The 25,257-nt window shown below is 43.3% G+C and overlaps 1 protein-coding gene and 1 non-coding gene across 2 annotated transcripts; both read left to right on the top strand.

Moving 5' to 3' along the window:
- Actr5 (actin related protein 5) lies at positions 1–24,972 on the top strand. The gene is made up of 9 exons (XM_047542560.1): positions 1–403; positions 1,606–1,835; positions 4,117–4,286; positions 8,371–8,588; positions 9,708–9,890; positions 16,226–16,342; positions 17,033–17,172; positions 18,316–18,448; positions 21,659–24,972. The coding sequence occupies exons 1-9, from the start codon at positions 29–31 to the stop codon at positions 21,899–21,901; spliced, it is 1,809 nt and encodes a 602-aa protein (XP_047398516.1). The 5' UTR covers positions 1–28; the 3' UTR covers positions 21,902–24,972.
- Positions 3,350–3,422, top strand: Trnav-uac (transfer RNA valine (anticodon UAC)). The gene has a single exon. It is a non-coding gene; the product is annotated as a tRNA-Val (tRNA).
- Positions 24,973–25,257: the final 285 nt, after the last annotated feature.

Below are 25,257 nucleotides of genomic sequence, written 5' to 3'. Positions count from 1 at the left end.
TCGAGGGGCGGGGACAGCGCGCTCTAAGATGGCGGCCAACGTGTTCCCGTTCCGCGACGCCCGTGCCGCACCGGATCCGGTGCTGGAGGCCGGACCCGTGGCACACGGGCCGCTGCCCATACCGCTGGTTCTGGACAATGGATCGTTCCAGGCCCGCGCCGGCTGGGCATGCCCCGGGCCCGATCCGGGCCCCGAGCCGCGCCTACAGTTCCGCGCGGTGTGCGCCCGTGGGCGGGGCGGGGCGCGAGGTGGGGCGGGCCCGCAGGTGGGCAACGCGCTGGGCAGCCTGGAGCCGCTCCGCTGGATGCTACGCTCGCCCTTCGATCGCAACGTGCCGGTCAACCTAGAGCTGCAGGAGCTGCTGCTGGACTACAGCTTCCAGCACCTGGGCGTCTCCTCACAGGTGAAAGCGGGGTGGGCTGGGCGTGAGGAGAAGGTGAGGTCTTGTCCGCTCACGCAGCTTTTAGAGAGGGAGTCAGACTACCAGTAGCTCTGTCGTCTATTTAGTCGATCATACTAAGTACTTAAAATGTGTGTGCTCTGCATTAGGGCAGTGATCAAACACTGCATTTTCTTTCCCCGTAGAGTATGCATTAAGGCATATGTGCTCGTATCGGAATCATTTATTGTACATATTGTGCACCAACTCTGTGCCGGGCATCTTATTTAAGGCATTTGGAATACAGCTGTGAACATCGCACAAAACTTCCAGTGCCTGTGGAGCTAGTGTGGAAAGATACTAGTATGAAAAGACAGACAATCAGTGCTATGGTAGAAGGAGATGAGGAAGTTACATTTTTTTCAATGTATGTTTGGAGTGGGCTCTCTTGGAGAAGGTATGTTTGAGCAAGGACTCGAAGGAGATAATTGAGGGAACAAGCCCTGTGAATATATAAAGGAGAAGTATTCCAGTTAGAGGGAATAGGCAGTGAAAAGGCACTGAGTTGGGAGTATGAGGGGGCCAGTACCTGAAATAGGTACTAGGAGGAAGAGGATGTCAGAGAAGTAGTGTGGGGATAAAATTGCTCTCCTTATAGGCTTTTCCTCTGAGTGAATTGAGGAGCAGTTGCAAAGCCTTAAGCAGAGGAGGGATGCGGTTTATATCTAAAAAGGATCACTGTGACTGATAGGCAGAATGGACTGTCATGGAAACAAGGAGACCACTTAGGAGACTGTTGCAATAAAGTGGGTGAGAAATGGTGACAACTTGGACAAGAGTAACAAGGAATATGATAAGAACCAGTTGGATTCTGGAGGTATTTTGGACATAGAGCCAACATCATTTAATGACAGTTTGGAAGAGGTTTCACTTAATAACCTTAAATTTTATATTTTCCAAAACAACTTTCAGTAGACAAGACTGTTCTTTTATAATTGCTTCTGGTCAGGTTTTTTGATTAGAGAACAAAAGTGAATTCTGCCCTGCACTGAGATTGGGGTTTTTTTTATGTTTTAAAGAGTATTCTGGGGGGTGCTGAGGAGATAGCTCAGTTGGTAGAGTGCTTGCCTCACAAGCACAAGGCCCTGGGTTCAATCCTCAGCACCACAAAAAAAAAAAGAGTATTGTGTTATCACTCATCTTTTTGCCCTTTTCTTTCAAAGTAGGGCTGTGTGGATCATCCCATAGTTTTGACAGAAGCTGTGTGCAACCCACTATATTCACGCCAAATGATGTCTGAACTCCTTTTTGAGTGCTACGGAATTCCCAAGGTTGCCTATGGAATAGACAGCCTCTTCAGCTTCTACCATAATAAGCCAAAGAACTCAGTTTCCCATGGGCTCATCGTTTCATCTGGATACCAGTGTACGCATATTTTACCCATTTTAGAAGGAAGGTGAGTTGTACTTGTGGCATTTGAGTGCTATTTTAAGAAGCATTTAGGATCCGGGGATGTGACTCAGTGGTAGAGTGCTGTGCCTAGCATGCCTGAGGCCTGGGTTTGATTCCCAGCCCCTCCTACCACCCCCCACCACCACAAAAGAAGCAGCATTCAGTAACCATTTAGTGTCTACTATAAAGATGGAGTGGAAAGAGCAAGTACTAGACTCTCATCTATAAACTTAGCTCTGACTTACATCACTGTATGACCAAGTCTCTGCCTGCCTTTGTGACCTCCTGGAAGAAGTTGGAAGAGATAGTCTGAATCCATAGTTCTAGAATTTTAAAATTCTAATGGGAGATGGTTTACATAATACCTGTAGATAATAGACAATAAAAATGTTTTGAATAAATTATTTGAAAAAAAATTAATTTAGACCAACTTTGTGTTCTGTAGTTACTTTTTTATTGAGATTTTTTTTTTAATTTAAAACTCTTTGATCACTATTCATACCTTTCTGTTTAGTTTTAATGTCTGATATATAATAGGCATTTATTTAAAATTTCTAGAAAATTTTAATAAATTTCTAGAAAGCTAGTTTGGCTTTCTTTCATTGTCTGATAAGAGATTATGCCAGCCCAATGTTCTCCTGAGGTTTCTCACATTGCATAAAGGGTTGTACACCACAGGAAAAGAGCCTTGGCCTTGGAGTTGAATGTCTGGGTTTGCAGCCCTGCTAAGGATGAGGTACTTAACCTCTTTGTTTCCTCACAAGTGCAATTGGAAAAAAATAGTTTTCCAGGCTTGATGAAATGAGTGATGTGGGCAGTGGTACTTAAACTGTAAAGCAGTCTGAGTATTTAAGACAAATAAATGCCATTGAGTTTATTGAGACCTATAATGAGACTTTCTCTTGAAGTTTCCATGAAAATTTATAAAGACAGAAGAAATCCTTAGGCATTATCAGACTTCCTCAAAGTATGGAATTCTATAGTTTATGTAAGCAGAATATGCCAAGATTAAAGATAACATGTTGTATGTTATATTGAGAGAAAATTATTTTATCTGAGGACTAAGGAATTTTCAGACTGAGCACAGCCTGTTTTGTGCTGCCATCTCCTGGTGATGTGTGATAGAGCAGCAGCGTTTGAATATGCAGCAAATCCCCAGTGCTCTGCTACTCTCTCTTTCTTATATTAGGAGAATAGAGTTGGAGGGGCACACACCTGTTAACATCTGCTACTTGGGTGGCTAAGGCAGGAGGATCACAAGTTCCAGGCCAGCCTCAGCAACCCTGTCCCAAAAATAAAAAAGAGGGTTGGGGATGTTGCTCAGTGATAGAGCACCCCTGGCTTTCAGTGCCCAGTTCTGCGTGAACCTTTGGTTCATGTGAAAAGGATCTGGCCCTTAGAAGATGACAGTAAGCCTACAGGTGAGTTGTTATTTACTCTAATTGTGTTAGTAGAAGTGGACTGTGTAAGGGAGGAATTCTGGAAGAGCTTGTTAAAATATAGATTCCCCTTGGAACTGGGGATATAGCTCAGTGGGTAGAGTACTTGCCTTACATGCACAAGGCCCTGGGTTCAATCCCCAGCACCACCAAAAGAAAAAAAAAAAAGATTCCCAGGCCCACCCAAGAACAAATGGGCCTGGGAATCCGCACGTTTAACGTTTTCCACAGCTAATTCTAGGATATGGTCCTAGGGCCACAGTTTGGGAAATACAGGATGTGTCACATAAAGGCCTCACTTTGGAGTGTGTGTTCTTTCTTTTAAACCTTGTTTCCTTCTGAGACTGTGGCCAGAAGCTAGATGGCCAGGTTTCTGGATGTGCACTAGAAATTTCCGTGTTGGTTCAGACGTTGGACTAAGGGGACTTGAGTCTCTTGCAACCTTAGGGGCTTTGTTTTTGTTTTTGTTTTTGTTTTTGTTTTTGTGGGTACTGGGGATTGAATTTAGGGATGCTTAACCACTGAGCCACATCCCCAGCCCTTTTTATGTTTTATTTAGAGACAGAGTATTACTGAGTAGCTTAGGGCCTTGCTGAATTTCTTAGGGCCTTGGTAAGTTGCTGAGGCTGACTTTGAACTTGCTACCCTCCTCCTCATCCTCCCAAGCTACTGGGCTCACAGGTATGTGCCACCAGGCCCAGCAGCTGTAGGGTTTTATGCCACCCCCACTTTCATCTGTTTCTTTGCATTAAATCCTATTTACCCCAAGATAGTTCATATTCTTTTCTCCATGTTGCCAAAAAAAAAAAAAAAAAAAAAAAAAAAATTGTTTTTTCTTGGTTGTAGGCTAGATGCCAAAAACTGCAAACGTATCAATCTTGGAGGAAGCCAAGCAGCTGGCTACCTCCAGCGGCTCCTCCAGCTGAAGTATCCTGGGCACCTGGCAGCCATCACCATCAGCCGCATGGAGGAGATACTGCATGAGCACAGCTATATCGCTGAGGACTACGGGGAGGGTAACAGAGAAGACTTTGCTTCTAACTTGGGTGTTGGCGACCTTTGGAGTGTTCTCTAAGCTATTAAGACTCTTGCATTCTCATGATTCTTTTTTTTTTTTTAAGCACCCCCTTCCCCTTTGGTATTCACTTTGTTAAACTTTTAAACCCAGGATCTCTTTATAACTGAGCAACACCCCTAGCCCTTTTAATTTTTATTTTGAGATAGGATCTTGCTAAGTCACTGAGGCTGGCCTCTAGTTTCTGAACCTCCCACCTCAGTCTTCCAAGTCAATGGGACTATAGGCATGTACCACCACACTTAGTGTGTGGCTGGGTTTTCTTGTTGACCTTGAAGATGCTGCTTCAGTTGACTACTACTAAGCTCCAGAAGGACAAAAACTGTGTCCTTAAAATAAAACTAATTTTGGTAAAAACCACATAACATAAAATTTACTATCTTAACTATTTTTAAGTGTATAGTATGGTAGTGGTTTAGGGCTGTGCCTTCAAACATCTTCTAAGTACCTGTTATTCCTGGGGTACAAAGAAATTAGGGAGACACATATGAAAAGAAAGAATCTGTGGGGCTAGGGTGTTAGCGTGCTGCCTACCCTGTGAGGCCCTGGGTTCATTCCCCAGCAGCATGTCTACACACATACACAATGTGAGAAAGAATTGGGAGACCATCAGGCCAGAAAGGTGCTTGTTTTTCCTCTCTATTCTTATGGTGTTCTGATATTGGCCTGTGTTTTAATTGGCCTTTTTTGGGGGTATGGTTCTGTGAATTACAACACATCTATAGATCCACGGAACCACTACCGCAATGGTAAGTACCTTCATCCCAGGAAATTCCCTCATACTTTCGCTCTGTAGTCATATTCTCTCACTATCCCAAGCCCGGGCAGTCACTCACCTGTGCTTTGTCACTGTAATTTTCATCTTTTCCAAAATATCATATAAATAGAATCAAAATAGTATGTAGCCTTTTGAAACTTTTTCATTTAGTGTTATGCCTTTGATTCATGTGAATTGTCGAGGATATCAGTAGTTCTTTCCTTTTTATTATGGAATTGTGTTTTGTTGTACCACAGTTTGTTTATTCATGAATAGTCATTTGGGTGGTTTCCAGTTTTTGTGTTGTGGCTAGAGCTACTGTAAATATGAACGTATAGGCTTTTGTGTGAATTGCTGGGTCACACGGTAAATGAATGTTTAACTTGATAAGATTGAAAGCTGTTGAATTGTTTCTGCTTTAGACTGTTCATATGGAAGATTGTAGTGATTGGTGTTTGAATATGGAACCAGTCTTGTTTTTTTGGCTAAACCTATTTGTTGTGTATATTACTCTTTTATGTATGTATTGCTGAACTTGATTCGCTACTATCTTGTGAAGGAGTTTTTTGGTGCCTATTTTGTGAGGAACATCCATGTGTGGTTTCTTGTACTATTTTGGTGTTAAGGTGATGGCTGGCCACGTGCTAAGTGAGCACTCTGCCACTGAGCCACAACCCCAGTCTGTATTCAAAATGAGTTTCTTAGTAGTTGGGTCACTTTTTAAAGTTCATTATGACTGGGCACAGTGGTCCAGGCCTGTAATCCCAGCAACTAGGGAGACTAAAGCAAAATTATAAATTAATGGCCAGCCTCAGCAACCTAGCCAGACCATGTCTCAAAATAAAAAGGACTGGGGATGTAGCTTACCCTTCTACTATCTGGAGAGATGGTGTAAATAACTGATGTTTTGTTTTTTCATTATATGTTGGTAGAATTCTCTAGGAGAACCATTTGAGTCTAAGGATTTCTTTGGCAAAGGCATTTAGCTATGAATTCAATTTCTTTCTTTCTTTTCTTTCTTTTTTTTTTTTTTTTTTTTTTTTTTTGTGGTGCTGGGGATTGAACCCAGGGCCTCGTGCTTGCAAGGCAAGCATTCTACCAACTGAGCTACATCCCCAGCCCTCAATTTGTTTTATAGACACAGGACTATTCAGGTTTCTTCTATTATTTTTTTTTCTTCTGCTTCATTTAGGTTATTTTCCTCTTTTCTTGAAACTTAAGATTATTATGAGAATGTTCTTTTGAAAACAACAACAAAAATAACCCCCCAGCATTTAATTCTGTGAATTTCTCTCTTCATACTTTCACCTGCATCCTAAATTTTGATATATTTTAATTTTTATTGAGTTAAAATGTTTTCCAGTTTTCTTTAAGACTACTTCTTTTAAGCAATTTATAATTTTTGAACAGTTGTGTACAGGCATTTGGAGATTTTCCTTTTATCTTTCTGTGATTTATTTGTAGTTTAATTCCATTATGGTCAAATAACTTTCTTTGTCTTATATTGGTTAAATTTGTTTTATAACCCAAGGGTTTGGTCAACTTTGACAGAGTTACTTTTTTTTTTTTTTAATACTGGGGATTGAACCCAGGTGTGCTTAGTCACTGAGCCATATCCCCAGCCCATTTTTTAATTTTTAATTTTTGAGACACAGTCTTGTTAAGTTGCTGAGGCTGACTTTGCACTTTTGATCCTCCTGCCTTAGCCTCCTGAGCTGCTGGGATTATAGTTGTGTGCCACTGATCCCAGCTGGCAGAAGTTTATTTTACACTGAAAAGAATATGCTGTCACTTAGCTTCTGTTGGTGGAGGTGTTGCTCTGTTCTGTATCCCTGTTTGCTTCCCATCTATTAACTCTACTGATAGTAGAGAAAAATGAATTGAAATCTCTGGATGTAGTTATGGGCGTTCCTTTTTCTCCTTTCAGTTCTGTCAGGTTTTGTTTTTAGGTAGTTTGCTTTTTCAATAGGTACATATTTAACATTCTTGTCTTCTTGTCAAATTGATCTATCATGTGTATTGTCCCTCTTTATCCCTGGCAATTGTCTTTGAAGTCTACCTGAGCGCTAATAAGGCCTCTTAAGCTTTCTTTTGATTAGGGTTTGCATGGTACATCTTTTTGTCCTTTAACTTTAAAGATTTTTTTTTTTTTAAATTTTAGACAACACAATACCTTTATTTTATTTATTCATTTTTATGTGGTGTTGAGGATCGAACCCAGGGCCTCACACGTGCTAAGTGAGCACTCTGCCACTGAGCTACAACACCAGTCTGTATCCAAAATGAGTTTCTTAGTAGTTGGGTCATTTTTTAAAGTTCATTATGGCCAGGCACAGTGGTCCAGACCTGTAATCCCAGCAACTAGGGAGACTGAAGCAAAATTATAAGTTAATAGCTAGCCTCAGCAACCTAGCCAGACCATGTTTCAAAACAAAAAGGGCTGGGGATGTAGCTTAGGGGTAAAGCACACTGGGTTCAATCCCCAGTACCCACGCCCTCCCCCCCAAAAAAAAAGTCCAGTGTGTCAGATTTGTTTTACAGTTTTTTACAATTTTTCTAATTTTTTGCAGTCTTTTACAATTTTTTATTCATGTTTGGATTTAGGTCCACATTTTATTTTTTTGGTTGTTCTCTCAGTTTGTTATTTGTTTCTCTCTCTTACCTTTTAGGTTAGTTGAACTTTGTTTTTCCATTTTAATTTTTCTAGTTTTTTTTTTTGTTGTTGTTTTTATTGCATCTGTTTTTTTAAGCGGTTATTGGAGGTTATAGTAAATTGAACTTTTCATGGTCTATATAGATTCATTTTTTCTACTTGGAGTGGAGTGTAGAAATGTTAGCACTAGACTCCATCCTTCCACATCTCCCTGGTGCTGTCTTACACATGTTATATCTGTATACGCTGGAAGCCCATCAGACAGTGAAGTGATTTTTTATTTTCAGTTGCCAAACCTATTTTAAAGAACTCAGGAGGAGATGAGTTTGTTGGGTTTAACCAGATTTTCATGATTTCTGTTGCTGTTCCTTCATTCCTGATATTGTAGTTGTCCTGGTACAATTTCTATCTGAAGAACATCATTTAGCAGATCTTTTAGGACAGGTCTGCTGGCATTGTGTCCACGTTTTATGACTGCATTTAGTGGACTGAGTGGATTCAGAGATTGGCTGTGTGGTGCTTTCTGCATCTTACCCTGCATCTGAAGTCCTTGTGTTTTGATTTTTATGTTGTTGGTGTTTCCATCTCATGACTTCCAAAATTCTTTCTTTAAAGAATTGCAAAAGTGGCAGTGCCCTGATTATTATGAGAACAACGTCCACAAGATGCAGCTTCCATTTTCCAGCAAGCTCCTGGGCAGCACTCTGACCGCTGAGGAGAAGCAGGAGAGGCGGCAGCAGCAGCTGCGGCGGCTGCAGGAGCTTAACGCCCGGCGGCGAGAGGAGAAGCTGCAGCTGGATCAGGAGCGATTGGACCGCCTGCTCTACGTGCAGGTGACAGCAGATGCTGGGATGGGGCCCTGGCCTCACTTAACAAGATGGTTCCAAGGAAGTTTTTCTCCTGTGAATTTTTCCTTAGCCATAAATGCATTGATTAAGCTGATCGTGGTGGCACACACCTGTTATTCTGGAGACTTGGGAAGCTGAGGCAGGAGGATTGCAAGTTTGAGGTTAACCCCAGCAATTTAGTAAGGCCCTAAGCAACTTAGTGAGAACCCTGTCTTAGAATAAGAAAAAAGTCAGCGTGGGCGGTGGAGATGTGGCTCAGGCTAAAGCACCTTGGGGATACAATCACCACTGTTTAAAAGAAAATAAATTGATTATCTTAAGTCACCTTCGGAGTCAAGGAGGAGTCCAGCCGAGATCATTAGAATTGAGATCATTAATATAGTCTCTAGTATGGCAATAGGTGTTTCTGAAAGAGCTGTTGATTCCAGCTTCATAGATTTTGGGGGGCGGGGTGGGCTTATACTCTCCTTCAGTTAGTTTATTTGTTTGTTTATTTTGGTACTGGGGATTGAACCCAATGATGCTCTACTGCTGATCTACCTCCCCACCCCTTTAAAAAAATTTTTTTTATTTTGAGGCAGGATCTCTCTGATTGGCCCAGACTAGCCTCAAACTTGCAATCTTCCTGCCTCAGACTTCCAAGTCACTGGGATTACAGGCATGTGTCACTGTGCCTAGCTAATTTGTATTTTAGCTTTTTAAGTATAGTATGTACGATGCAATGTGCACAGCCTTAAGTATGCATCTTGTTGAATTTTCTCAAAGTCATACACACCATGTATCTGCTGTCAAGAAATAGCATCACCAGCCTCCCTCTTATCTCCTCTCTGCCAATAACTATCCCCTAAAGGAGACAAGATTTCTGACATCTGTCACTGTAGATTAGTTTTGCCTAGCCAGGCTTTGATCCTAGTCTAAAACAGCAGGAGAAGAGGGCAGCTACCTGAACCTTTTTTGGGAGTTGAAGGCATGATTTTGTGGACGGCAGGCAAGGGGAACCCTGGGAGCCCCTTCTGCTGCAGTTCTTTCTATTTGGCTTTTAAGCTACTTCTCTTTCCTCCCTGTTTGTGATTGCACTGTGTGTATGTGACTGTTCTGTTTCAGGAACTTCTAGAGGATGGGCAGATGGATCAGTTTCACAAAGCTCTAATAGAGCTGAACATGGACTCCCCAGAAGAGCTGCAGTCCTACATACAGAAGCTCAGTGCAGCAGTGGAGCAAGCTAAACAGAAAATCCTACAAGCAGAAGTCAACCTCGAGGTGGACGTGGTAGACAGCAAGCCAGAGGTGACTGAAGGTCTTGGGAGGGAGACCCAGTGGGGTCATTTAGAGAGAGCAGCCCTTCTGGCGGTATCAAAGGCTGGTATCAAAGAGCTTGTGATTAGGTATGGGGGAGAGAGAGCGAGCAGCATGATGAGTGATGCTTACAGGTGTGTGGGAGGGGGTAGCAATGGCAGATTTGTACCAACTGAAGTCCTGACCAGAGGGATCTCACCCCATGAGGGGCAAGATGCATGCAGAATAGGAAGAATATTCACTCCAGTTCTTTGTTGCTGCCTTGAACCTGAACCTGCTTCTCTGTCATTTGACAGTCATAGTCTTAACTTTTTGCTCATGTTTTATTAATACATCGTGGTTTGTTGTTCATTTACCTCCTTTCCATCTTGATGTCCACTGAGGATAGGGCTCATGCGTCATACGTAGTTTATGGATTTTTTTTATAATAACTAGTAGATATGCTCAATAAAATTCTTTCAGGTTGACTTAAGATCTTTTTTTTATTAGATACTAATGACTAACTCTGAATAAGCTCTTTAATTTCCTTTTTCTCCTTTCTGTTCTCTACCAGCGGACCCTTAATAATAGGTGTTGGTGTGGCCACAAGGGCAGGTAGCTGAGCTGAGCTGAGCTGAGGACCTGGCTAATCCAGACCCTGGTACCTTGGGGCTGGATAGTGAAGGAAGGGATGGCCTGTAGTCATTCAGCCAAGAAGTCATTGGCTGGGCCTCCTGTCTTTAGAGCTGAAACAGTGATATTAATAACTGAATGTGTCATCCCTAGAGTTTCAAAACAAAGGAACTTATTCATTACCTTGTAACACATTTGAGGCAGGATTAACCAGAGTGTTTGTTGTTGTTGTTGTTTTTTTGTTTTTTGTTTTTTTTTTTTTTTTTTTGCGGTGCTGGGGATTGAACCCAGGGCCTTGTGCTTGCGAGTCAAGCACTCTACCAACTGAACTATCTCCCCAGCCCTGTTTTTTTGTTTTTAAATCAACTTTTTAAGAACTCTTACTTGTGGTTTTAGAAGCAGTACTGTAGAAAGATCTGAGTCAATGCCATTTGATGCTGTGTGTGGTGTGGCACTCATCAATGAAGTCACAGCCAGCGTTGGCTCAGCAGGAAACTGACTTTTGCAGCACATCTCCCAGCTGTGTCTCACTGTAGTTACTGCTCTTGGCCTTGCATTTTCTACCTCTCTTGACAGGCTGCAACTGATGACCAAATCAGCCATGAGCATGCTTGCTTTATGGAGCACATCCTGCACTAGGCTTCCTGGATCCCCCTCTGGGGTCACTACAGTCTAGTGGAGGAAGGACCTTTGCTACCATCTCTTCCCCCTGCCTGGATCAACTTCTGTTGAATCATTGTGCCTTTTTGTTGCTTCTCACAGATTCAGGTCTGTGTTTCACATTTGACCTGTGGTTTACTGACATCCAGATCCCTGTTGTCTCTGTTATGTATTTATTCATCCATATTTAGTTTTCATCATGCTCAGCATCTCAACAGGACACTAAATGTCTTTATGCCAGAGAGATGCCACAAAGCCACATGCAGTTGAGGGGTTTCAGATTTAGAAAGTTACAAACAAACAAATGTGAAAATGTGATTCCTAAGCAGTTGGGGAACTAGGACTGTTTTTTTTTTTTTTTTTTTTTTTGGGTGGGGGTGGTACTGGGGATTGAACTCAGGAGCACTTAACCACTGAGCCACATCCGCAGCCCTATTTTGTATTTTATTTAGAGACAGGGTCTCACTGAGTTGCTTAGTGCCTTGCTGTCACTGATGAGGCCAACTTTGAACTCACAATCCTCCTGCCTCAGCCTCCCCAGCCGCTGGGATTACAGGTGTGCACCACTGTGCCAGGCTAGGTCTTCTTTTTCTTTGTTTCTTTTTTCTGTGTTTGTTACACACTGTGATTTAGGCACTTCTCTATTCATGCACATGTCCATCCTGTGTGTCCTCTATACCTTTGTTATATGAACTGGGGACACACATCAGGATTCCTTGGACTTGGGGAGATTTTGAAGTTTTATATTTCAAAAGAGCCTTCTCTATATAACAAATTTACTGAATTGCTCTGTCACCAAAGCTTTAATGGTCAGTCAGCATTTATTGAGAGTGATTGTTAGTGACTAGAGTCAGTTACAGTCACATTCATGGGTTAAATTTGACTGTGATTCTGGTTCACAAGTTCTACCTTCAAAAAAGTATTTAATATTTTCCGACAATATAATTTACTTAGATGAAATGAATAGATATATGTGGACTGAAATTCCTGTGAAACTCCAGTTAAGCAATAATGGCTTAATATAAATGGAATTTTAAAACTTGCACTGTTTCCCAACGTCCATTTTTCCTGGAGACTAGTCTGTTCTAGCGGTTTGTGTTCTGAAACTATTCCTGTGAGAATGTTGTAAAGGAGCAGGCTTTGATAGCATTCTTAATGCAGTAATTAAAAGAGAAGATGCCTGCTTTTCATAACCATAGGCACAGCATTCGGGGTGTTTGCGTGGAGATGTAGTGTGTCATCATTTATTGGAAACACAGTGGGGCAAATACAGAAAGTTCTCTGGCTTTACTAGCCACGATCAGAGTTGGCCTCTGTTGTTCTTATACTGCTCAAGACTGTTCCAGGAAACCCTGCTACTGCTTTTGGAATTCTTGGCAGACTGTTGTTGTTCTGTCTGGTTCCAAAAGAACAGTTGTATTAGTCTTCCTGAACATTACATAGTCCATGTGGAGATCTGGAGAATCTCAGGGCGAGTGCAGCCAGCCATGGTAGAGGGCTGTCCTCTTTTGGATGCATGTTTGCATTGAAATTACTTTGTTTTTCTCTGAATCATATGAAATGGTATAAGTCAAATTTTTTAATCACTTTTAGTGAAACTTATATGTTTTATTTGTAAGGTAACATGCTTTTGAATGTAGCTGGAAGAAGTTGAATGATGCTATTTTTGTTGTAACTGAAGAAATCTTTTGAAACCCTAAATTTTATGGTCTTCTCTGTTCTGGGGGAATTTAAAGGTGACCCCACCACCTAGTGCCAGATGCAATATGCCAGGCACCAGGATGCAGAGGTGATTAAGTTCCTTAAAAAAAAAAAAAAAACCCAAAAAACAGCAAGGTTCCTACCCTTCTGAGTACCTCAAAAGGAGGGTGGAGAGAGAGACTAGTGGAGCTTTCTGGGCCTTTGCTGTGGAGAACGTAGGATCCTACCGGGAGTGAGAGAAGAGTGTCTGGGAATGCCAGCTCTCTGAGACAAAACAGGACAGAGACTAGGGAAAGCAGAGAGGTTCGTAGAGTTTTAAGATCACAGGTGGTTGGCCTGACCTCAGATGGAAGATGGTACATTCATCTTTTGGTGGAAGGGTTAAAGGACAAGAAACAAGAAAAGGAGGTCGAATGAAGAACAAGTAGGAAGTTCAGCTTTTGAAGCAACTAAAGGGATCTGCTAAGAATCTCAGGACTGAGATTAGGAAGGAAGGGGACTGAGGAGGAGAATGTTGGGAAGGGTCTAGGACAACTGCTGTGGGCCTTGCACAAGAAAGCTGGGAGGTGACGGAGGGCTCCTAGTAGCTCTCTGGGGCTTTCTGTATTCCTGCACCACTGAGCATGGCTCACGAATCTGTTGCTCCAAACGTAGTGGTGTAAAACAACTACCATTCAGTTGGCCTTGTGGGTTTGATGGGCCAGGGATTCTAGCAGGGTAGAACAGGGGTCTCTGCTCTGTGATGCCTGGGCCTGGACGGTGAAGACATGAAAAATTGTAGACTCACCTGGAGAGTTTTTCACATAATTGTCCAGCATCTGGCCTGGGGCAACTCCTAAGTCAGGGTTCAGAAAAGATTATTGACCTGAGCCCCATACATGGCCCCTCCGTGTACCTTGAACTTCCTGCAGCATGGGGGTGACTGGCTTCCAAGAAGGAGCTTCCAGAGACAGAGAGAGGGGAGAGAGGGAGAGAGCGAGCGCCATGCTCATGGTACACACGCACTTCAAGAGGTGAAGGTGGAAGGAAGCCACCTGCATTTCATCACTGTACCTCTCATGACTGCTTGGGAAGTCATCTGACATTATTTTCATCAGATTGATTTGGAGTCCTCCTGAGCTCCTGCTGAGACTACCTCTTTTTGGGGAGTGTCCCCTTTATGGGGCACCTCCTTCAGTGCTTGCTGCTGTTGCAGGCATGGTCACAAGTTTTGTCTGTCATTATTTTAGATACCCAGCATTTGTGTGTCTCCATCCCACTAATACAACTGAATTATTGAAGGGTCCAGATGAGTGCTTAAAAGAAAGAAAAGGAGGATTATTCAGTCCTTTATATCATGCTGCCTTCTGGTTCCTGGGTGTTCCAAATGGAAGGAACTTGGGTGATCCACTTTTGATCCTAGTGGGATCTCTGGTGTCATCTCAGAGCTGGATTTAGTGCCACTCCAAAGTAGGCATAGGCACTCCCAGGCTTTGCTGAGTATCTTACAGATCACAAACTACATGTGTCAAGGGGAATGTTCCCTGTACTTTTTCTGCTCCTGCTAGGGCAAAGGAGCATGCCATTCATGTTACCTAATCTTGCTGACCCAGGTGAGACATCTTGCTCATCTCTTGCTCATCTGGCCTCAAGCTAGGTTTTTCCTATTCCTAAAGCCTTGGTTGATTTCCTCGCACTCAGACTCCTGACTTAAGGCAGAGCAAAGCTTTGGAGCTGAGCAGTTCTGTTCTCTGCTATGTTTCCACCATTTATGAGTGTGATGCAACCTTATGTGAGTTACTTCTACCTGGGCCACAGCTTTCTGACCCATGGGCTGTAGTAGAGATGACTTTGCCCTCCTTTACAGAGACCAAGAGGCTTTGGTTTCTTGTCCCCAACCTACTTTCTGTCCTCCCTGAATTACCTCTTTGTAAACTAGGCTTTTCATCCAGTTCTCTGGTCTCGGATGAAGTAATCTTTTTCTTTCCTAGGGTTTACGCTTAAGCCTGAGAAATGCCCCTCATACATAGTCAAATCATTTAAATTGAGCAGAATTGGGAATGCATTGTCATGCATTTTGTTTGCCATATGTGCTGTATGATTTTTTGCCGAGCGAATGTGTGTCGGGGGGACTTTGCCTGTTTGGGAGTGAGTTTGAATGCTAGTCTGCATTTACCGTATATGTGAACAGGATGTAGAGAATTGTGTTTAAGTTCTTTGAATTATGTTGGTAAATCACGTACTCCATAGATTCTGAGAGTAAGGAGGGACTTGGAACACACATTGAGTGTGGAGTCTTCTGTCAGGCACATGTGGCTGTTGGTTTACTGAGTTTGCTGAAGCCCTCCCCAGACACCAGCCTGCTCTGCACCTGCCAACATTGATAGAGCGTTTTTCTCTGGAATACAACATGACATTTCTTGTAACTTCTCCCCTTTGATGTTAGAGGAGTGAGACTTACCTGTCTTTCACATGGTGGAATGACAGATGGCTGAAGGCATGTTGTAGGACCACAGGCCTCCACCCTTTTCTCCAGGTTAAAATTAAAAGAAAAGTGCTCTAACCCCTCCTTTGGGAATGGTGTCGGCATGCCCAGGCCCCACTCAAGTCTTTGTCATTAGAGAGGAAAGCCTGTGCTGTAGGACACAGATAGGAAACCTTTGCTCACATCTCTAGCCCAGAGGGACCTGGATGTAAGTGACTAACTGTTAAGCCCAGTGCGGGCACATGTATTTATTAATTTATTAAGGAATTCATTTGAGCCAGGCCTTTGACGCATGTCTGTGATCTCAGTGACTTAGGAAGTTGAGGCAGGAGGTTCTCAAGTTTTGAGGTCAACCTCAGGCAACTTAGTGAGACTCTGTCTCAGAATTTAAAAATTAAGAAAAACAGCTGGGGGTGTAGCTCAGTGGTAGAGCACTTGCCTAGTTTGTACAAGGGTCCATGGTACCATAAATAAATAAGTAGATTTATTTCCTTTTGCTGGTAGCTTAGCTGCTTTTAAGTTATCTGCTATCACACCATGCTGCCCCAGAGTTGTGTGTATGGTGGTGTGACCGGTGCAAGTAGCATGTGTTCCAGGGGCCCCGGCCTGAAGCTGGTACCCTTAGAAAGCTTCAGAGAAGGCGGGAGACAAGGCTTGTATAAGTAGGAGAGGCAGATGATGAAAGCAAAGTCCATTCCTGGCTTTGCAGTCTGTTCATGCATATTCTTTTGTTCAAATAGCATAGAAAAATGTTTATGGTTTTTACATAGGCTTTTGAAACATTGGGCAAAATCCCAGTTCTTTTTTGTGACAGTAAACTCATAGGATGCAGGCCTGCTGGAGGTACTGGTTCTGATGATTTGTTTGTGCTGCTCTGCTCCCTCCTCAGACTCCTGACCTGGAGCAGCTGGAGCCATCTCTGGAAGATGTGGAAAGCATGAATGATTTCGAGCCCTTGTTTTCAGAGGAAGCACCAGAAGTGGAGAAACCTGTCACCACTGTCCAGGTTTGACTCCTGCTGCCAAGTCCTTGTGTACACTGAAACTGTTCACATAAATGACTCCAGTCTGCTTCTTTAGGGATATGTGTATTTTAAATCCCAGTTGTGTTTTCTAGAGAGGGGACATAAGTGCTTAGAACACCAGTCAGGGTTTTTTTCTCCCCAGTGACTGATTGAAGTTCCAGCACCAGTCTCTGAGAAATATGTGGGCCAGTAACTGGAGTCCTTAGGCCTGTAGACTGGCTTTCAGTGGTTTCATCTATATTTAAGCTGGTGTCGTCATACTTGATCCTCCTTAGATCTGCGTTTCTGGCATTACAGTGATAGCTGGATAAACTCTCTCATCAGAGGCCCCCTGGGAGGGAGTGTTCCTGGTAGCAGGAACTGAGGGGGTAAGGAGGCCCTGGGTGGAGGCATGGTTTTTTCTGCTAGGCTTTCTCATGCCACTCTTCTTTCACTGCCACCCTCCCTGCAACCTAGGGACCATGGCACAGTGCATTGTGTAGGGATTTATGGGTCAGAAGTTGAACAAAAGTAGAAACTGAACCATCACGTCAGGAGAGTTGGAGAGTGATTGTCTGGCATGCACAGAGGACAGAGACTACACTGGAATACGGGGTACAGGTTGAGGAAACTGGCAATAGGGACGGTTGTCATCATGGCCTAAAATCTCTCTTAAACCTTGGGTTTTTAAAGCCCGTGTTTAACTTGGCAGCATATCATCAGCTGTTTGTTGGGACAGAAAGAATCCGAGCTCCAGAAATTATTTTCCAGCCCTCGCTCATAGGAGAAGAGCAGGCGGGGATAGCAGAGACGCTTCAGTACGTTCTGGACAGGTGAGATGGTGACACTTCTTTCCTTGAGCCGTTCCCTTGGTTTTGAGTTGGAAAGATGAGGTGGTTGAGCACACGGGAATGCGCCTGCTCTTGGTGGCGTTTGCCTGCTGTGCCCACTGTCACCAGGCCTGCACCTGCCTGGGCTCTGACTGTCTTCTGAACTTGTGGATGCTCAGTTCACGTGAGGAATGTTAAGAACTCCTGTAGGGTAGGGCAGTGTGGTAATGTGCACTGGCTTTCATGTGAAACTTCACAATCTTGAAGACTGGGGATTTTAAATCGCCCCCAAAATATTGCATTGCCTGTGAATGATTTTTTTCCTCCCTATGGGTATTGAATTTATACCAGAGTTTACGTTTCTAAAGTGTGCCTCCCTCCACCCACTTCCGCAGGCATTTTCCTGCATTGAGTTTCCATAATTCAAGTTGGAAAAGTAGGGAACATAATTTGTAGTTCACTGGCTGTTTTTGGATTTAACAGGATGGAAAAGTGTGCACCAGCAATGGAAAAGCATTTTTGCAGCTACTCTGAGTGGCCCTGAGCTTTATCTTAATGGGTGAGAAAGTAATAAAACATGAATAACAAAAAGATATTATTAAAAAACAAAAACACCCCCACCCCCCAAAAAAAACCAGGTATTGGGGTGCATGCTTGTAATCCCCACTGCTTATTTGACTGAGACCTGGGCAGTGTAGCAAGACAGTGTCTCAAAAACAAAACAAAATGAGCAAACAAAAAAGGGACAGATGGAGAGATGAGTCCTTAACCCAAGGGGAAGGAGTTTGGGGGATGATTAAAATGTTCTTTGTCTTGATGGTGGTGGTGGGTATGGGGGGTATATAAATTTGTTATCCTTTATGAAAGAATATGTAAATAAATCTTCAATAAAGCTGTTTTTTTGAAAAATGTATTAGAAAAGCACAAAATATTTAATCATATTAAGGATATGAGTGGACCATTCAAATTAAGGTTTTGCCTAGATAAATATTGGATTGAACTTCTAGAGTGACATGAATGAAAAATGACAGTTTTAGTTTTGCATCTCTTAATTTTTCAAGTAGCTGTTTTCGTTTCCCACAAGAGCTTGCATTTCCACATCTCCAGACTCTTGGAATTTAAATTGAACAGTCGTTTCTCTCTTAGGTACCCAAAGGAAGTTCAGGAGAGACTGGTCCAGAACATTTTTCTTACTGGTGGGAACGTGATGTATCCTGGGATGAAAGCCAGGATGGAGAAGGAACTGCTGGAGATGAGACCCTTTCAGTCTTCTTTCCAGGTACTGATTGTTTAAAGTGTTTGGAGAATGGCATTAATTATTTTCTGATTGCAAAAGTAAGTGTAAAGGAGAAAAATAGCTGTATAATTCCCTTATCCAGCAGTATCCACTATTGACATTTTTGTGACTTTTATTCTGGTCTTTAATCTACATTTAATTTTTGAAGCAGACTGAGAATCATTCTTTGTACACTGCTTTCTCTTTTTAATTGAAAAAGGAAGACATGCACATAATTAAATTCAAAGAGTGTCAGAGCACATTTGAGAATAAGTCATTCTCTCTGCCTGTAAGAGATTGCCTTTCATAAGTTCCACGCACAAGTGTGTATTGCTTTGTTACCTGAATTTTCCTAACCTGTCATAAACATTCTCCCATGTCATTATTCTTCTAAAGTACTATTTTTTATGGCTATGATATGAATGCCCCACAATTTACCTACAAAGTCCTTGATCATCAAGAAACATGGTCTGAGCCCCCGTCCTGGACCAGGCACTGTAGGGATGTTGAAATATCCCGGGCACAGCCCCCAGTTGCAAGGAACTCACCACCAGAGGGCGGCAGTCAAGTAAATGAACCCTGATAACCCAGAGCATGATGGACAGGCAGGTATGGGCACCTAGAAGTTTCCATTGGTGTCCAGAGAAGGCTCCATGGAACTGAATCTTTCAAGGATGTATAGGTGTTTGCTCTCTATATAAGGTGGTGTGAGGCAGGTTGGAGAGATCATTCCAGAGAGAAGGACTGCATGAGCAAAGGTGCAGAGGCAAAAGTTTATTGAGGGAAGGAGAAGTAACTGTGGCTGGAGCATATGGCTGCTAAGAAGGAACTCAGGCAGAGAAGGAGGAAAGTCAGGAGGGCTCTCAGGATGCGGAGCCTGTGCACCCTACTAAGAAACTTGACCTTCATCTGTGATGTCTGCACTCCAGGGCCGTTCATTCTTCAAATAGGCCTTGTTTTCTTGCCTCAGGGCCTTTGTACCTAAAGGTTACCTTTACATTGAACACTCTTCATAGTGCATTGCAACTCTTACTTGGTTGCTGGTTTAGATGTCATTTCCTCCAGGAAGACTTCCCTATCTTTATATTCCTTACCACTTACCCCCAATAGAGAAGGGACAGTGGTTGCCTTTTGAAATGTGTCCCCAGCCCTTGACAGAGTGTCATGTGGTAACTTCACAGAAAATATGAAGGCATTGCCAGAGGGAGAGGAAAGGGGATTGATTTGGGAGAGATAAGGGAATGAAGTGATCTGAACTGATCGAGCATTTGGGGGAGAGGTGGGACTTAAGACAACTACCAGGTTTTACGTGGAGCCACTAGTTGAATAAATAGAATGTTCACTGGACTAGGAACTGTGGGAGGAAGAAGAGGCTTGATGGGGAGGAAACTGCATTCTGTTTGTAGGGTGGGTCGAACTTCCAGTGGGGCACACAGGAAGAGCTGACCATAGCTTAATGAAAGGCAGCCCGAGAGGTGGGAGGACAGCAGGAGCAGCATCACTGAAGGGCGACATTGTGAAGTGTGAGCAGTGGCTTGACTTAGTTCTGCAGCCCCATTGTGGTGAAGCGATTGAGAAAAACCTCATTGGATTTTAAAGCTCTCTTGCTTGGTAAGCCCAGAGCCTTTCCCATGATTACTTTGTAAGCACTGGTTCTAGGAATGTGACCAGCAGGTCTCTCCCCAGCCATGGTCCACCCCACTTCCCTCTGCCCACTTCTCCTCTGCCCACCTCCTCTGCATTGCTCATGTATCAAGAGTGTGTCATGCTGTTACTAGCCCCTCAGTTCCAAGTGCAGATGATTTGTACAGCAGTGGCCCAAACATAAGAACTGTGTAGACTCTGTGTGATCTTTAGAAGAGAGAAATCCAAAATGTGCACAATTTTTACACACTTTCTTAAAAATAATAATAGTAATTTCTGGAGCTGAGGATGTAACTCAGTATTAGGGCACTCGCCTGTAAGGCCCTGGGGTTCCATCCCCAGCACTGTAAAAAAAGAGAAAGATTCTAGTTTTTTTTTCTTAAATAGCAAAACATTTAAAAAATTGAAATTTCAGAAAATTTAAATAAGCCAAAGTCAAAGCAGGAAAAAAAAACTTTTTTTCAAGTTTAGTCTCTGAACAAAATTACCTATGTGTATATTTTCAGGTCTTTTTTTTTATCATTTGTATTATTTTATCCCAAAAAACACTATTCATAGCTTGTTTTGTAACCCATAGTGTTTCTCACTTGCAAATTATTATGACTGTTTTTCCTCTATCAAAGTATCCCTTTTATGGTTGTAATACTGTATTAACAGTAGATCTTACTACATTTCTTATTGGTAATAATGATAGTTTTCCTTTACTGAATACTCTGTACGAGGCAGAATACCAAGCACACTAAACTCATTCTCTCACCATCTTTTCCTAAGCCAGGGCCCCGGGGGCTCTTGTCCAGTCTTATGAAAATGTCCCTTTTCACAAGTCCGTTACCTGTGTGGCAGCCTACGTGGTCAGACTCTGAGCTCACACTTCTCTTTTCCCATCCTTCTGTATCTGTGCATGCTGATCCTGCTTCATGTGGCCTGTCCTGTCCTTCCAGAAGTTCTCAAACCACCATTGCATCATGGAACTCCTGCGGTTGGGGAAGGGAGGAGAGAGGATGGTGAGAAGGGAGGCAGGCAATTCCAGAATACAGGAGGCCTTTTTTGTTACCCTGATTGGTCAGTGTTGGGGGACCCTTGCAGAGCTGCTGACACAGCCTTGCTCTGACATGAACAATGGGCACTGAGCATTGGCAGCATTACAGAGAACATCCAGCTCACCCTGCTCAGCAGTCATTTCTCCCGAGACTCTTTCACTGCCATGGCCAGTCTTTCACCAGCCTCCACCTCCCCTCTGCCCTGGAAGCTGGTGACTGACAACAGTGTGGAGCAGGAGGCTGGGCATTTGGTTCCTCTGACCCAGAGTGGCAGGCCTTACTTTGTCAAAGGCACTTCCTGTCCTGTGAGTTGGGCCCAGTGCACCATGTGTTCTTGTGTGCTCTTGGAGAATCTGGGCACTTCAGCTTTGCTGGGAAGGTGCAGAAGGTGAGAGGGAGTTGGGGCCTCTTGTGCATTTTTCTGAGGACATGAGGGACTGTGGGGCTGTGGCTGAGTCTGCTGCAGTCATACTAGCAGCCTGAGCCTGGTGGAAGCATCTTTCCTAGTGAGCTTTGTGTCTTGTTTCAGGTTCAGCTTGCCTCGAACCCTGTGCTGGACGCCTGGTATGGTGCTCGTGACTGGGCCTTGGACCACATGGATGATGACGAAGCCTGGATCACCAGGAAGGACTATGAAGAAAAGGGAGGAGAGTACTTCAAGGAGCACTGTGCCTCCAACATCTACGTCCCCATCCGCCTGCCTAAGCAGGCCTCTCGCACCTCCGAATCCCAGGCAGCAGGCAAAGGCTTAGGGGCCAGTGAGCAGGCCTAGCAGATAGTCCTCCAGAGAGACGGTCCTGCACACATGGCCTTGGCAGTGTGATGGGACAAGGACTGTGCCAGATGTATTCTGTCCGAGTCTACCGATTGCATTTGACTGCAAACTGAATTTCTCCCAGGGAGAACAGACATAAGAGCAGAGGATTATCCTGTATGGAGTTTTGTTCACCTGGGGCTGCTGCGGCATGGAATCTGAGTGGCTCTCTGGTGTCTAGAAGCAGGGACAAGTTTTGGTGGTGACTTTATGCAGCAGTGAATGAAGACATGGAGGCCAGAGGTGTACAAAAGACACAAGACTTACTTCTTATTGCATTTTCAAACCTTTTTTGTTTAAAAAAAGTTAAAAAATTTTTATCAATGTAGATTTTTTTTTCCCTCTAGTATTTATTCAGAAATTGTGTGGTCGCCCTGCAGGGGAGGTCCTTCATGTATATAAAAAGGTGATATTTATGTTAAAGAAGCAAGTAGTGATCTATGAAATCTCAGAAGCTGGAAATATTTGCCTCCTCCTATTATTTCCCCTTAGAATAAGAACAGGAGAAAAGGAGAGGGTCATCACCTCGTGCACAGTCACTCTGCTAGCAGGTGTCCTGCTTGATGCCCTCTTGTGAATGAACAGAAATGGAGCTCGCTCACCTTTTGTTCTTAACTTTCTTTACTGGAACTTTTCCACTACGTGAGGCCTTTCTACAAAAATTTTATTTCTATCCCTGTGAGTTTGTTGACTCCTTAACCTTTTCAGGTCTTAAGAAAGAAAGCGATTGAAGAAGGTAAATCCTGTAGCCTTTCTGTCCTGCCACAGTCTCATATCCCCAAACCTTGGGTGCTTCCTGTAGTAGGATTATCTGAGATACCTCATTTGTTTCATCTCTAATGGACAAATAACGCCTCTTTTATGGAGATTGCTTATTGAGAGATTTTTTAACTCACCAAGAATTAAGCCCAGAAAGCTCCTGAGTTGCTAATATTGTCGTCACAGAACCCATGCATTTAGATCCTGTGGTGTGTCAGCCCGCCTGCTGATGAGGCTGCCTTAGAACCTGGATCTCCGGCTCTAAAGGGTTTAGAAAGTTGGACGAGGAGGGAGCTATGGTGGTGGAGGAGGAGGTATGAGACTCAAACTGACCCAAGAGCTCCCAAGGCATTGCCCAGTGAGCCATTGGCCATCAAAGCTGGACCCAAGAACTGATGACATGGCAGGAAACATGAGCTTTTGGGTGGGCTTGGGACAGATATGAAGAAGGCAGAACTGATCTCATGACACGAGTATGGGGAGAGGAACAGGCTGGGGTATGGCCCAGTAGTAGTGCTCTTTTCTAGCATGTTTATGGCCTTTGGTGGGTCCCCGGCACCACAAACACAAAGCAACAATAGCAAAAACCCCAGCCTGAAAAGCATTGGTGGGGTCAAAGGACTGCCTTGAAGGTCATGCCCTCGTGGAGGAAGACCCTGGGCAGGAGCACCTAGACACTTAGTGGCCAAACAAGCTAGTGAGCTGAATGTGCTCAGGCTGGCAGTTTTTACACTAGAACACGGGGAAAGTCAGGGGCGTGGTGAGGGTCAGGTTGAGGGGCTGAGCCTTGAGCTGTCCAGCTTCATCTTTCTTTAAGCGTACCCTGGGCTTCCATGGCCAGCTTTGCACATGCAGTTCTTAGGGAGTCCTCATCCTTTCCCAGCACACTAGGCAGGAGTTTTGCCACCTGTGGGTTTCCTCAGCCCCTTGCAAACCACCAGCCAGGCACTCACCATGTAGCTGGGCTCTAGGCCCAGGTAGTTTTTTTTACACTGTGATGTGTTCTGCAAGAGAAGGGGTTGTGTTTGATTCATCTTGTATCCAGAGCCCAGAGCTGCATCTGGAGGGTACCACGGAACACTGGGAATATGGCCCTGGTGACACCTTGAATTTGGGCCTTGCCTCCAAAACTGCAAATATAAATATCTGTTGTTTTGAGCACCAAGTCTATGATAATTAGGACAGCAGCCCTTGGAAACAAGTGCAGATGGCCTGGGTCAGTCTGAGTGAGTCTGAGACCACGTAGGAAGTACTTAGCCATAGGGGAAGGAGTAACCAGCCCATAAGATGGAGGAGTCCCAGCAGTAGCAGAGCTCCACTTCAGCACAGGTTTCCCCCGGGAGACTGGTGTGGGCAGCAAAGGAGCCGAGGGGAGGGGCTTGGAACAGCCCCCACTTCTGCCTCTCTAGCTCTAGCAGTCCCCAGTCCACTCTCTGCTTCTGTGAGTTAGATACCTCGTAAAAGTGGAGGGAACCGTGCAGTGTTTGTCCTGTGGCTGGCTTGTTTCCCTTAATGCCCTCCATGTTCTTTGCTGCCCTCACAAATGGATGGATTTCCTTTTCTATGCTGGAAAGTTAGTGCATCTCTGCCATATTTTTATCTGTTCATCTGTTAGACATTTAAGTTGCTTCTGTGTCTTGGCTGTTGTGACTAATACTCCAGTAAACACAGGAGTACAGATATTTCTGAGATCCTGATTTCATTCTTTTGGATTTATACCCAGAAGTGGGCTTGCTGGATCATGTGGGTTCTATTTTTGATTTTTTCGATGAAATGCCATACTGTTTTTCATAGCAACTGCACCATTTTACATTCCTACCAACAGTGCAATTTCTCCACATCCTCACTAGTTCTTGCTATTTTCAGGTTCCATTTGTTTTATATAGTAGCCAGACTAATAGGTCTTGATTAGAATTTCCCTGATGATTAGTGATGTATATCTGTTGGCCATTCATAGGCCTTCTTCAGAAAAATGTATTCAAGTCCTTTGTCCATCTTTTAATTGGGTCTTCATTTTTGTTGTTGGAGTGTTCATGTATTTTGGACATTAATCCCTGTTCCGTAGATGATCCTTCTGTTCTCTTTATTCCCTTTTACTATACAGAGTTTTTTCCATTGATGTGGCCTGTCTGTCTGGTTTTGCCTTTGTTGCCTTTGCTTTTTGAGTCTTGGCCAAGGAATCACTGCCATATCTGATATCATGAAGGTTTTTTCTTTGTTTTCTTCTTGGGATTTTATGCTTTCAGGTCTTAGGTTTAGGTCTTAATAATATTGGGATATATATATTTATATACACAGTATATATACACAGTATATATAATGTGACTATGTTATATAGCGTATGTATAAGTGACATATCTATATTTAACATATATACATATATATATATATATGTATATATATGTGTGTGTATATATGTATATATATATATACATATATATATTTTTTTTCCATATTGGAGATTGAACCCAGGGTGTTTTACCACCAGGCTACATTTGCAGTCCTTTTTATTTTGAGGTAGGGTCTCACTAAGTTGCTGAGGGTCTCATTGAGTA

This window comes from Sciurus carolinensis, chromosome 2, assembly GCF_902686445.1.
Source record: "Sciurus carolinensis chromosome 2, mSciCar1.2, whole genome shotgun sequence".
NCBI lineage: Eukaryota > Metazoa > Chordata > Mammalia > Rodentia > Sciuridae > Sciurus > Sciurus carolinensis.
The sequence above is the reverse complement of the archived record's forward strand: the minus strand, read 5'-3'. Positions and strand labels throughout refer to the sequence as shown.